This window comes from Pristiophorus japonicus, chromosome 26 (genome assembly GCF_044704955.1).
Source record: "Pristiophorus japonicus isolate sPriJap1 chromosome 26, sPriJap1.hap1, whole genome shotgun sequence".
In the NCBI taxonomy this organism is placed as follows: Eukaryota; Metazoa; Chordata; class Chondrichthyes; family Pristiophoridae; genus Pristiophorus; species Pristiophorus japonicus.
This window is the reverse complement of record NC_092002.1, coordinates 24853842-24868636: the sequence shown is the minus strand read 5'-3', so window position 1 is coordinate 24868636 and position 14795 is coordinate 24853842. Positions and strand designations below refer to the sequence as shown.

General features: G+C 45.7%; 1 protein-coding gene across 2 annotated transcripts in view; it reads right to left on the bottom strand.

Annotated features, from left to right (window-relative positions):
* Window positions 1–14795, bottom strand: part of LOC139239251 (metastasis-associated protein MTA1-like) — a 191257-nt gene that overhangs the window by 7367 nt on the left and 169095 nt on the right. For both annotated transcript variants that reach the window (XM_070867950.1, XM_070867951.1), the window contains exons 12-14: window positions 12665–12723; window positions 6367–6488; window positions 3084–3235 (exon numbers count right to left, since the gene is read on the bottom strand). In XM_070867950.1, the coding sequence (XP_070724051.1) occupies window positions 3084–3235; window positions 6367–6488; window positions 12665–12723 (333 nt within the window). The remainder of the gene's footprint in view (window positions 1–3083; window positions 3236–6366; window positions 6489–12664; window positions 12724–14795) is intronic.

The following is a 14795-nucleotide window of genomic DNA, read 5'->3' as shown; positions in this document are numbered from 1 at the left end:
TCCAGCAAACCCCAGGAAATACCATCACACTCCAGGAGACCCCCAGAAATACCGTCACACTCCGACAAACCCCAGGAAATACCATCACACTCGACAAACCCCAGGAAATACCATCACACTCCGGCAAACCCCAGGAAATACCGTCACACTCCAGCAAACCGCTGGAAATACCGTCACTCTCCGGCAAACCCCTCGAAATGCTGTCACACTCTCGGTGACCTCCTGTAAATTATACATCCCCGGCAAATCCAATATAAAAACCAGGTTTAAATTTGAAGATTCAAGTACGAAATAATTTTTAGCAACTGGAAAAGAACATAAGACCACAAGATAGGAGCAGGAGTAGGCCATTTGGTCCCTCGAGCCTGCTCCACCATTCAATAAGATTATGGGTGATCTGATCAGGGAAATGGCAGAGACGTTGAACAAATATTTTGTATCGGTTTCACGGTAAAAGACACTAAAAACATCCCAATAGTGGATAATCAAGGGGCTATAAGGAACGAGGAACTTAATACAATCACTAAAGAAGTAGTACTCAGTAAAATAATGGGACTAAGGGCCGACAAGTCCACTGGACCTGATGGCTTACATCGTCGGGTCTTAAAAGAAGTAGCTGCAGAGATGGTGGATGCATTGGTTGTAATCTACCTAAATTCCCTGGATTCTGGGGAGGTCACAGTGGATTGGAAAACCGCAAATGTAACACTCCTATTTAAAAAAGGAGGCAGACAAAAAGCAGGAAACTATAGACCAGTTAACCCAGCATCTGTCGTTGGGAAAATGCTGGAGTCCATTATTAAGGAAGCAGTAGCGGGACATTTGGAAAAGCATGATTCAATCAAAGAGAGTCAGCATGGTTTTATGAAAGGGAAATTATGTTTGACAAATTTGCTGAAGTTCTTTGAGGCTGTAACGAGCAGGGTGGATAAGGGGGAACCAGTGGATGTGGTGTATTTGGATTTCCAGAAGGCACTCGATAAGGTGCCACATAAGAAGTTACTGCACAAGATAAAAGTTCACGGGGTTGGGGGCAATATATTAGCATGGATAGAGGATCGGATAACTAACAGAGAGTCGGGATCAATGGGTCATTTTCTGGTTGGCAAACAGTAACTAGTGGGGTGCCGCAGGGATCGGTGCTGGGACCTCAACTATTTACAATCTATATTAATGACTTGGATGAAGGGACCAAGTGTAATGTAGCCAAGTCTGCTGATGATACAAAGATGGGTGGGAAAACAAATTGTGAGGAGGACACAAAAAATATGCAACATAATCGACAGGCTAAGTGAGTGGGCAAACATTTGGTAGATGGAGTCTCGTGTGGGAAAATGTGAGGTTATCCACTTTGGCAGAAAAAATAGAAAAGCAAATTATAATTTAAATGGAGAAAAATTGCAAAGTGTTGCAGTACAGGGACCTGTACAAAAAGTTAATATGCAGGTACAGCGAGTAATCAGGAAGACAAATGGAATGTTGGCCTTTATTGCAAGGGGGATGGAGTATAAAAGCAGAGAAGTCTTGCTACAGTTGTACAGGGTATTACTGAGGCCACACCTGGAGTACTGCGTACAGTTTTGGTCTCTGTATTTAAGGAAGGATATACTTGCATTGGTGGCTGTTCAGAGAAGGTTCACTAGGTTGATTCCGGAGATGAGGGGATTGACTTATGAAGATAAGTTGAGTAGGTTGGGCCTATACTCATTGGAGTTCAGAAGAATAAGAGGTGATCTTATTGAAACTTATAAGATAATGAGGGGGTTCGACAAGGTGAATGCAGAGAGGATATTTTCACTCAAAGGGGAAACTAAAACTAGGGGATGTAGTCTCAGAATAAGGGGCCGCCCATTTAAAACTGAGATGAGGAGAAATTTCTTCTCTCAGACGGTTGTAAATCTTTGGAATTATCTGCCCCAGAGAGCTGTGGAGGCTGGGTCATTGAATATATTTAAGGCGGAGATAGACAGATTTTTGAGCTAGAAGGGAATAAAGGGTTATGGGGAGCGGACAGGGAAGTGGAGCTGAGCCCATGATCAGATCAGGCAGGATCTTATTGAATGGCGGAGGTGGCCTACTCCTGCTCCTATTTCTTATGTTCTTTAATCCTGTCACATTACACAGTACCGGATCTAAGATAGCCTGCTCCCTGGTTGGTTCCGCAACATACTGTTCAAGGAAACTACCCCAGATACACTCTATGAACTCTTCCTCAAGGTTACCCTGGCCAATTTGCTTTGTCCAATCAATATGAACGTTAAAATCGGCCATGATTATTGCCGTTCCTTTTTTATAAGCCTCCATTATTTCTCGATTTAATCTCCATCCAACAGTATAGCTACTGTTAGGGGGCCTATAGACTGCGCCCACCACTGACTTTTTCCCCTTATTATTCCTTATCTCGACCCAAACTGATTCAACGCCTTGATCTTCTGAGCCAATATTGTTTCTCACTAACGCACTGATCTCATCCTTTATCAACAGAGCTACCCCACCTCCTTTTCCTTTCTGTCTGTCCTTCTGAATTGTCAAATAGCCCTGAATATTTAGTTCCCAGTCTTGGTCACCTTGCAACCACAACCAAAAGGCCATTCATTCGAACCTCCCCCCCCCCCCCCCCCCCACCCCCCATATCCCTGAGTCCATTGTCTCTCCAGTTGTCTCTTAACCTGCTCTATATTGGCTGCTCCACACCATTGCCTGGTAACTTAAACTGCAATTTGTGTTGGTATAAGTTTCTGGGTGGAAATTTAGAAACATAGAAATTTACAACCCAGAAGGAGGCCATTTCGGCCCATTGTGTCTGCGCCGGCCGACAAAGAGCCACACGGCCCTTGGTCAGCAGCCCTAAAGGTTACATATAAACTATGAACAATGGCTGAAAGGCAAAGTGCATCTGCCCAACTTTCTTAATCCGACCTCCCTAATTTATAAACTTAAGAGTACTGCACACTTCTGATGTCCCAGTGGCCTCGTCACTTTCTATGAGGAGGATGTTACTGCAGTGACATTAAAACCAAACCCTGAGACACTCAGTGGAAATACTCTCCCTCCCCTTTCCAACATGAAGCTGTAACACTTACTGAGCTGCTACGGTTAGGTCCCGGTCTCTCGCCCTCCAGCCTTGTTGGCATCTTCAGGCCACCATACTTCTTCCAGTAATTCCAACAAGCTGCACATAGCCTGCATTGCATGTTCGGAGGGCCCCAGGAGTACCACTGGTATGACTGGGTTGCTAAGAGGGGGAAACATAAAACAAAGAGGCCTCACCATCCTGTGCTGAGCGGCAAAGACATAACATCCAATTTCACCAAGTAATACGCCACTGATTCTGGCCACTTACGCTGATGCTTATCCAACTTGGCAAATGCCAGCCATTCACGTCACATGCTCTGTATCTGAATGCACGCAGCATTCGTAACAAGATAGATGAGTTGGCGGCACAAATAGAAATAAATGGGTATGATCTGATAGTCATTACAGAGACGTGGTTGCAAGGTGACCAAAGCTGGGAACTGAATATTCAGGTGTATTTGATAATTCGGACAGATAGGCAGAAAGGAAAAGGAGGTGGGGTAGCTCTGTTAATAAAGGATGAGATCAGTGCAGTAGTGAGAAATGATATTGGCTCAGAAGATCAAGATGTAGAATCAGTTTGGGTGGAGATAAGAAATCATAAGGGAAATAAGTCGCTGGTCGGAGTGGTCTAGAGGCCCCCTAACAGTAGCTACATTGTAGCACAGAGTATAAATCAAGAAATAATAGAGGCTTGTAAGGTACGGCAATAATCATATGGGCGATTTTAATCTTCATATTGATTGGATGAATCAAATTGGCAATGGTAGCCTTGAGGAAGAGTTCATAGAGTGTAACCAACCAGGGAGCAGACTATTTTAGATCTGGCAATGTATAATAAGAATGGATTAATTAATGATCTCGTAGCCAAGGATCCTTGTGGGAAGAGTGATCATAGCATGGTAGAATTTCAAATTCAGTTTGAGGGTGAGAAAGCTCGGTCTCAAACTAGTGTCCTGAACTTAAATAAAGGTAATTACAAAGGTATGAAGGCAGAGTTGGTTAAAGTGGACTGGGAAAATAGATTAAAGGGAAAGACGATAGATAAGCAGTGACAAACATTTAAGAATATATTTCATAACTCTCAGCAAAGATATATTACAGTGAGAAAGAAAGATGCTAAAAGGATGAACCATCCGTGGCTAACTTAGGAAGTAAAGGACGGTATCACATTGAAAACAAAGGCATATAATGCTGCGAAGAATAGTGGAAGCCAGAGGATTTTTAGAAACCAGCAAAGGATTACTAAAAAAATTAGAGACAGAGAAGTTGATTATGTGAGTAAACTAGAAAGAAATATAAAAACAGATATTAAGAGCTTCTACGGGTATGTGAAAAGGAAGAGAGTAGCTAAAGTAAACGTTGGTCCCTTAGAGGATGAGACTGGGGAAACAGAGACTTTGAACAAATATTTTGAATCTGTCTTCACGGTAGAAGACACTAAAAGTATCCCAATAATTGTTAATCAAGGTGCTATTGGGAGGGGGAACTTAAAACAATCACAATCATTAGAGAAAAAGTACTAGGCAAACTAATGGGACTAAAGGTGGACAAGTCCCCTGGATCTGATGGCCTGCATCCTAGGGTCTTAAAAGAAGTGGCTGCAGAGATAGTGGATGCATTGGTTGTAATCTACCAAAATTCCCTGGATTCTGGAGAGGTTTTCGTGGATTGGAAAACCGCAAATGTAACATCCCTATTTAAGAAAGGATGGAGACAGAAAGCAGGAAACTATAGACTTGGGATCCTATACTCTGGGAGCTTTACTCTGAATCTAACCCCGTGCTGTACCTGCCGGGGAGTGTTTGATGGACAGTGTAGAGGGAGCTTTACGCTGTATCTAACCCGTGCTGTACCTGCCCTGGGAGTGTGTGATGGGACAGTGTAGAGGGAGCTTTACTCTGTATCTATCCCGTGCTGTACTGGCCCTGGGAGTGTTTGATGGGACAGTGTAGAGGGAGCTTTACTCTGTATCTAACCCTGTGCTGTACCTGCCCTGGGAGTGTTTGATGGGGCAGTGTAGAGGGAGATTTACCCATGCGGTTAGGGAGGGAGTTTCAGGATTTTGACCCAGCGACAATGAAGGAACGGTGATGTATCGTGGACTATCTTAGAAATCGCAATTCTCCACATTTTCTTTTCTGCAGTTCTAGTGAGGTAGAACAGTTCTACTTTAGAACAGAATTTTTTCTTCAAAAGGGGGTGTGTCCGGCCACTGACGCCTGATTTGAAAGTTTCCACAGTGAAAACGTACTCCAAACTAAAGTAGAATGGAGCAAGTGAAGATTTTTGTAGAACTGAAAAAACCTGTTCTACACATTAAAAAATCAGGCGCAGGTTACAAATTAGGCGCCCAGAACGAGGTGGGGGGAGGGGGGGGGGAAGGGAACTCATTAAATTCGACAATAAATCCTTATTTCTACTTCTACAAATATTATACAAATAAATCCAACCTGAATAAACATTTATAAGCAAAAAAAAGATTAAATAAACCATCTTCCTACCTGTGTGAAAGTGCTTCACCCATCGTTCGAAGGAAACGGCCGTTTGTTGCCGCGCAGGGGAGGGAGGGGAAGGAGACAGCGGCTTGTTGCCGTGGAGAGTGGGGAGGGAGGGGAAGGAGACAGCGGCTTGTTGCCGTGGAGGGGAGGGGAGGGAGGGGAAGGAGACAGCGGCTTGTTGCCGTGGAGAAAGGGGAGGGAGGGGAAGGAGACAGCGGCTTGTTGCCGCGCAGAGGAGGGGAGGGAGGGGAAGGAGACAGCGGCTTGTTGCCGTGGAGAGAGGGGAGGGAGGGGAAGGAGACAGCCGTTTGTTGCCGCGGAGAGGAGGGAGGGGAAGGAGACAGTGAGAAGGGAAGCCTCAGTGCTGATGGCAATGTGATTTTATTAAAAAATGTTCAAAAATTAAACAGCTACAAAGAACTACAAAAATGGCCGAGTGCCAATGTTTTTTTCACACTGAGCATGCGCGAACGCTCCAACGCGCAGCGTTGCCGGCAGGAAAAAGCTAATTTAAATAGTACCCGCCCCCTCCCACTTACAAAATCGGCGCGAGTGTAGGCTCCGCCCCCCTGGGCGCCGCGCCAAACAGACAAGGAGCTCCAAAGCGCTCGAGAATAGCGTGTTTTTTTTCTGGCGCCGTTTTAGGCGCGAAAAACGGGCGCCCAGCTCGGAGGGGCACCCATTTTTTATCCTGTGGAAACTTGGGCCCATGGTCTGATTGCATTTCTCAGACATACATCAGAAAACGGTCAACATGAGAACACCAGGACGGGCCGCAGGTCCCACTTACTGTAGCAGCTCTCGCAAGCCCTGCCGGCTCCTCCGTTCTGTCCCGGGACCCCAGCACCGTTCACCAACCCGGGCTTGCTGACTGTGTTATTCACATTGATCTGGTTAGGGTTTGGTTTGTTGCTGAAGAAAATAAGAGAGATGGATGTTAAATGCTATGGATATGGTCACGGTGTCAGTGTGATACTGCACTCTAGGGTCACGGTGTCAGTGTGATACTGCACTCTAGGGTCACGGTGTCAGTGTGATACTGCACTCTAAGGTCACGGTGTCAGTGTGATACTGCACTCTAAGGTCACGGTGTCAGTGTGATACTGCACTCTAGGGTCACGGTGTCAGTGTGATACTGCACTCTAGGGTCACAGTGTCAGTGTGATACTGCACTCTAAGGTCACGGTGTCAGTGTGATACTGCACTCTAGGGTCACGGTGTCAGTGTGATACTGCACTCTAGGGTCACGGTGTCAGTGTGATACTGCACTCTAGGGTCACGGTGTCAGTGTGATACTGCACTCTAGGGTCACGGTGTCAGTGTGATACTGCACTTTGCACAAGATGCATTCGACTGTTGTGAACAGTGCCATGTTTAACTACTGCTGTCACTCTCCTCAGTTGCAATGGGAAAGAAAAGACAGACTTGTATTCACATAGCACCTTTCATGACCTCAGGATGCCCCAAAGTACTTTACAGCTAATGAAGTACTTATTGAATTGTAGTCACTGTTGTAATCATTGAATCGTAGAAATTTACAGCACGGAAGGAGGCCATTCGGTTCATCGTGTCCGTGCCGGTGGACCAAAAGCTGTTCAGCCTAATCCCACTTTCCAGCTCTAGGTCCGTAGCCCTGTAGGTCACGGCACTTCAAATGCACAATCAAGTACTTTTTAAATGTGGTGAGGGTTTCTGCCTCTAGCACCCTTTCAGACGTTAAGTTCCAGAACCCCACCACCCGCTGGGTGAAGAAATTTCCTCTCAAATCCCCTCTAAGCCTCCTACCAATGACTTCAAATCTATTCCCCCTGGTTGTTGACCCCTTTCTATCCACTCTATCTCGGCCCTTCAGCATTTTTGCACCGCTAAAGGTCTCCCCTCAGCCTCCTCTGTTCCAAAGAAATCAACCCCAGCCTATCCAATCTTTCCTCATAGCTAAAATTCTCCAGTCCAGGCAACATCCTCATAACTCCACTTTTTAAAAAAGGAGGGAGAGAGAAAACAGGGAATTATAGACCGGTCAGCCTGACCTCAGTAGTGGGTAAAATGATGGAATCAATTATTAAGGATGTCATAGCAGTGCATTTGGAAAATGGTGACGTGATAGGTCCAAGTCAGCATGGATTTGTGAAAGGGAAATCATGCTTGACAAATCTTCTGGAATTTTTTGAGGATGTTTCCAGTAGAGTGGACAAGGGAGAACCAGTTGATGTGGTATATTTGGACTTTCAGAAGGCTTTCGACAAGGTCCCACACAAGAGATTAATGTGCAAAGTTAAAGCACATGGGATTGGGGGTAGTGTGTTGAAGTGGATTGAGAACTGGTTGTCAGACAGGAAGCAAAGAGTAGGAGTAAATGGGTACTTTTCAGAATGGCAGGCAGTGACTAGTGGGGTACCGCAAGGTTCTGTGCTGGGGCCCCAGCTGTTTACATTGTACATTAATGATTTAGACGAGGGGATTAAATGTAGTATCTCCAAATTGGCAGATGACACTAAGTTGGGTGGCAGTGTGAGCTGCGAGGAGGATGCTATGAGGCTGCAGAGTGACTTGGATAGGTTAGGTGAGTGGGCAAAGGCATGGCAGATGAAGTATAATGTGGATAAATGTGAGGTTATCCACTTTGGTGGTAAAAACAGAGAGACAGACTATTATCTGAATGGTGACAGATTAGGAAAAGGGGAGGTGCAACGAGACCTGGGTGTCATGGTACATCAGTCATTGAAGGTTGGCATGCAGGTACAGCAGGCGGTTAAGAAAGCAAATGGCATGTTGGCCTTCATAGCGAGGGGATTTGAGTACAGGGGCAGGGAGGTGTTGCTACAGTTGTACAGGGCATTGGTGAGGCCACACCTGGAGTATTGTGTACAGTTTTGGTCTCCTAACTTGTGGAAAGGACATTCTTGCTATTGAGGGAGTACAGCGAAGATTCACCAGACTGATTCCCGGGATGGTGGGATTGACCTATCAAGAAAGACTGGATCAACTGGGCTTGCATTCACTGGAGTTCAGAAGAATGAGAGGGGACCTCATAGAAACGTTTAAAATTCTGACGGGTTTAGACAGGTTAGATGCAGGAAGAATGTTCCCAATGTTGGGGAAGTCCAGAACCAGGGGTCACAGTCTAAGGATAAGGGGTAAGCCATTTAGGACCGAGATGAGGAGAAACTTCTTCACCCAGAGAGTGGTGAACCTGTGGAATTCTCTACCACAGAAAGTAGTTGAGGCCAATTCACTAAATATATTCAAAAGGGAGTTCAATGTAGTCCTTACTACTATGGGGATCAAGGGGTATGGCGAGAAAGCAGGAATGGGGTACTGAAGTTGCATGTTCAGCCATGAACTCATTGAATGGCGGTGCAGGCTCGAAGGGCTGCACCTATTTTCTATGTTTCTATGTTTCCTGTTATGTGGCGACCAGAACCTGGCCTAACTAGTGTTTTATACAGTTCAAACATAACCTCCCTGCTCTTGCAATATATGCCTTGACTAATAAAGGTTTAAGCATTCCGTATGCCTTCTTAACCACCTTATCTACCTGGCCTGCTACCTTCAGGGATTCCATCTGCCACTGTTCTACACATCTGACTAGTTCCTACAGCTTTCTTCTTCATTATCAATCAGACAGATGATTTTAGTATCATCTGCAATCATACCCATACATTCAAGTCTAAATCATTGATATATATCACAAAAATCAAGGAACCTAGTACTGAGCCCTGTGGAACAACACTGGAAACAGCAGTTACCCCTTGCTTCCTGCTGCTGAGCCAATTTTGGATCCAACTTGCCACTTTGCCCTAGATTTTACTTTCGTGACCAGTCTGCCATGTGGGACCTTATCAAAAGCCTTGCAAAAATCCATATACACTACATCATACGCACTGCCCTCATCGACCCTCCTTGTCACCCCCTCAAAAAATTAAATCAAGTTAGTCAGACACGACCTTCCCGTAACAAATCCATGCTGACTGTTCTTGATTATTCCAAATGAAGATTTATCCTGTCCCTCACAATTTTTTCCAATAATTTACCCACCACTGAGGTTAGGCTGACTGGCCTGTAATTACTCAGTCTATCCCTTTCTCCCTTTTTAAACACAGGTGCCACATTAGCAGTCCTCTAGCACCACACCTGCAGCCAGAGAGGATTGGAAAATGATGGCCAGAGCCTCTACTATTTCCTCCTTTGCTTCTCTTAACAGCCTGGGATACATTTCAGCTGGGCCTGGGGATTTATCCACTTTCAAAGCTGCTCAACCCCTTAATACCTCCTCTCTCACTATGTTTATTTCATCTAATATTTCACACTCCCCCTCCCTGATAGCAATGGCTTCATTGTCCCTCTCTTATGAAAACAAATGCAAAGTGCTCATTAAGAACCACACAGATTTCCTTTATCTTTAGTTATCCACTTGCTCTTATTGTATTTATAAAACATCTTGGGTTTTCCCTGATTTTACTTGCCAACATTTTTTCATGTTCTCTCTTTGCTTTCCTGATATCCTTTTTAATTGCGGCCCTTGCTCCGAACCCTCCAGATCTCCTCCTTGAATGCCTCCCACAGCTCTCACATAAGAAATAGGTGCAGGAGCAGGCCATTTGGCCCCTCGAGCCTGCTCCGCCCAACACTGATTTACCTTCAAGTAGCTGTTTCCAGTCCACTATGGTTAAATCACCTCTCAGCTTCGCAAAATTGGATTTTCCCCAATTGAGAACTTTTATTCCTAATCTATTTTTGTCATTTTCCATAACTACCCTAAATCTGACTGAATTGTGATCACTAGCACCAAAATGCTCTCCCACTGATGCCCCTTCCACCTGCCCAGCTTCATTCCCTAAAACTTAGTCTAGAACCGCCCCCTCCCTTGTTGGGCTTGTTACATACTGACTAAAAATGTTCTCCTCAATGCATTTTAGGAATTCCGCACCCTCTGTACCATTCACACGACCTTTGCCCAATTAATATTAGGGTAGTTGAAATCCCCTACTATTACTGCCCTATAGTTTTGCACTTCGCAGAAATGTGCCTGCATATTTGCTCTAACTGTTTGGGGGTCTATAGTACACTCCCAGCAGTGTGATCGCCCATTTTTTGTTTTTCAATTCAACCCATATATGGCTTCATTTGATGATCCTTCCAATATATCATCCCTCCTCACAGCTGTAATTGTTTCTTTAATCAATATTGTTACACCCCCCTCTCTATCCCGTCTGAAAACCCTGTAACCAGGGATGTTGAGCTGCCATACCTGCCCTTCTTTCAGCCATGACTCAGTAATAGCTATAATATCATACTCCGTACATGACTATCTGTGCTCTCAGCTCATCTGCCTTATTCCCTAGACTCCTTGAATTGAAGTATATACCATTTAGCACTGCCAAACTCCCTTGTTTATTTTCTAGCCCTTGTTACCTCTATCTTCCAAATTCACTTTCTACTTTTCTGCTTTCCAATTCCAGCTTTGCTTCTCTCCCCACTGAATCTATTCTTAGGTTCCCATCCCTCTGCCAAGCTAGTTTAAACCCTCCCCAACAGCACTAGCAAACCTTCCCGCGAGGAGACTGGTCCCGGTGCTGTTGAGGTGTAACCCGTCCGGTTTGTACAGGTCCCACCTCCCCCACAAACGGTCCCAATGCCTCAGGAATCTAAAGCCCTCCTCCAGCCACACATTCATCCTCTCTATCCTCCTATTTCTGTACTCACTAGCACATGGCATTGGAGTAGTCCGGAGTTTACTACCTTGGAGGTCCTGCTTTTTAATTTCCCTCCTAGCTCCCTAACATCTGCCTGCAGGGCCTCATCCCTATTTCTGCCTATGTCATTGGTACCGATATGGACCATGACCTCTGGATGTACACCCACTCCCCCCAGAATGCCCTGCAGCCGCTCAGTGACACCCTTGTCCCTGGCACGAGGGAGGCAACATACCATCCTGAAGTCATGTCTGAGGCCTGTCTGCTCCTCTAACTATCGAATCCCCTGCCACTATAGCTCTTCCATTCTTCTTCCTCCCCCCCCCCCCCCCCCCCACTGTACAGCTGAGCCACCCGTGGTGCCGTGGATTTGGCTCTGGCTGCATTCCCCAGAGGAACCATCAGTACTCAGAACAGAGTAGGAAATGCGGCAGGCAATTTGTGCACAGCAAACTCCCACAAACAGTAATTTGATAATGACCAGATAATCTGTTTTAGTGATGTTGATTGAGGGATAAATATTGGCCCGGGACACCTGGGATAACTCCCTGCTCTTCTTTGAAATAGTGCCACGAGATCTTTTACGTCCACCAGAGAGGTCAGACAGGGCCTCGGTTTAACGTTTCATCTGAAAGATGGCATCTCCGACAGTGCAGTGCTCCCCTCAGTACAGCACTGGGAGTGTCAGCGTAGATTTTGGTGCTCAAGTCTCTGGAGTGGGACTTGAACCCACAAAGGCAGGAACATTTCTCCTGATGGCACAGTTGGTAAGGTCAGTGAGTAACTCAGCTGTACTGATCCAACAGATAGCAGTCTGTGAGAAAGGGTACCAGGGAGGAAGGCAGTGCACCCAGACAACCGGTGCTAACAGAATGAAGGTCTGATCTTCCCCATGATTGAACACCCTTATGACATTCACTGCAAGTGCTCACACGTTTGGAATAGACAATCGGATAAGGAACCGGTGTAACTGTACCCCAGGAAGAGGCAGTGCTTTCAAGAGAGGGAAGAGAGTTACATTTAAGGGAAAAAATGGCAAACAAAAGCATCACCATCAAAACATTATTTTAAAAGGGCCAGACATAACAGCAACACAGCCTCAAACACGCCCTGGGACCTGAGCGGACGATTGACATGGCCAGCAGGTCATCACACAAAGAAAGAACTACAGGCTATTTACCACCTCCCCCATTTACAACAAAGATCTTTCAAAATATTATCAACGAACCTTGTGTTCGGCCCGACATAGAAGTGCCTCGAGACTGTCATGTGTGTACGTGCGTGTCTGTTCATTTAAAGGTTTCACCCTGAGATCAATTAGGTTTCATTATTATTCCACCCAGTTTTTCTTACATGACCTCATAAGGGAGACCAACCAATGGAAGTACTCACTAGTTCGGGATGTAAACCTGCTTTAGTCGACTCTCTGCTTCAGCTGCTTTCAAACGTTTCTGGGGAAAAAAAACACATCGATTAGCCTAGTCCCCAGGACAAGTCCGATTTTATACACACCGCCCGCACCCGCACCCCCCCACCCACCCCACCCCCATCCCGCCCCACCGCCCTGCGGGTCTCCTGCACACACACTGACGCTTGCAGTCACCCCATCCATTATACCCCCCCCCCCCACCACCCTTTTCAGATGTCTGCATCCTGATGCACCACTAAGCCCACTCCCAGATCACTACTGCACCCCAAAACCACTCCCCCGTCACTATTGCACCCCAAAACCACTCCCCCGTCACTACTGCACCCCAAAACCACTCCCCCGTCAACACTGCACCCCAAAACCACTCCCCCGTCACTACTGCACCCCAAAACCACTCCCCCGTCACTACTGCACCCCAAAACCATTCCCCCATCAGTACTGCACCCCAAAACCACTCCCCCGTCACTACTGCACCCCAAAACCATTCCCCCGTCAGTACTGCACCTCAAAACCACTCCCCCGTCACAACTGCACCCCAAGCCACTCCCCCGTCACTACTGCACCCCAAAACCATTCCCCCGTCAGTACTGCACCTCAAAACCACTCCCCCGTCACTACTGCACCCCAAAACCACCCCCCCGTCACTACTGCACCCCAAAACCACCCCCCCGTCACTACTGCACCCCAAAACCATTCCCCCGTCAGTACTGCACCTCAAAACCACTCCCCCGTCACTACTGCACCCCAAAACCACTCCCCCATCAGCACTGCACCCCAAAACCACTCCCCCGTCACTACTGCACCCCAAAATCACTCCCTCGTCAATCCTGGACAGAGTATGAATCAAGAAATAATTGTAATAAAGGCATGGGCGATTTTAACCTTCATATTGATTGGACAAAGCAAATTGGCCAGGGTAGCCTTGAGGAAGAGTTCATAGAGTGCATCCCGGATAGTTTCCTTGAACAGTACGTTGCGAAACCAACCAGGGAGCAGGCTATCTTAGATCTGGTACTGTGCAATGTGACAGGATTAATAAATGATCTCCTAGTAAAGGATCCTCTAAGAATGAGTGACCATAACAGGGTTGAATTTCAAATTCAGTTGGAGGGTTAGAAAGTTGGTTCTCAAACCAGTGTCCTAAGCTTAAATAAAGAAGATTACAAAGGTATGAAGACAGAGTTGGCTAAAGTGGACTGGGAAAATAGATTAAAGTATGGGACGGTTGATGAGCAGTGGCAGACATTTAAGGAGATATTTCATAACTCGCAAAAATATATCCCAATGAGAAGGAAAGACTGTAAGAGAAGGGATAACCATCTGTGGCTAACTAAGGAAATAAGTGATGGTATCAAATTGAAAACAAGGGCATACAATGTGGCCAAGAGAGGGAAGATAGATTATGAAAATAAACTAGCACGAAATATAAAAACAGATAGTAAGACTTTCTACAGATACATAAAAAGGAACAGAGTGGCTAAAGTAAACATTGGTCCCCTAGAGGATGAGACTGGTGAATTAATAATGGAGAACAGGGAAATGGCAGAGACGTTGAACAAATATTCACGGTAGAAGACACTAAAAACACCCCAATAGTGGATAATCAAGGGGCTATAGGGAGGGAGGAACTTAATACAATCACTATCACTAAAGAAGCAGTATTAGGTAAAATAATGGAACTAAAGGCAGACAAGACCCCTGGACTGATGGCTAACATCCGAGGGTTTTAAAAGAAGTGACTGCATTGGTTGTAATCTACCTAAATTCCCTGGATTCTGGGGCGGTCCCAGCAGATTGGAAAACTGCAAATGTAACGGCCCTATTTAAAAAATGAGGCAGACAAAAAGCAGGAAACTATAGACCAGTTAGCCTAACATCTGTCATTGGGAAAATGCTGGAGTCCATTATTAAGGAAGCAGTAGCAGGACATTTGGAAAAGCATAATTCAATCAAGCAGAGTCAGCATGGTTTTATGAAAGAGAAATCATGCATGACAAATTTACTGGAATTCTTTGAGGATGTAATGAGCAGGGTGGATAAGGGGGAACCAGTGGATGTGGTGTATTTGGATTTCCAGAAGGCATGCGATAAGGT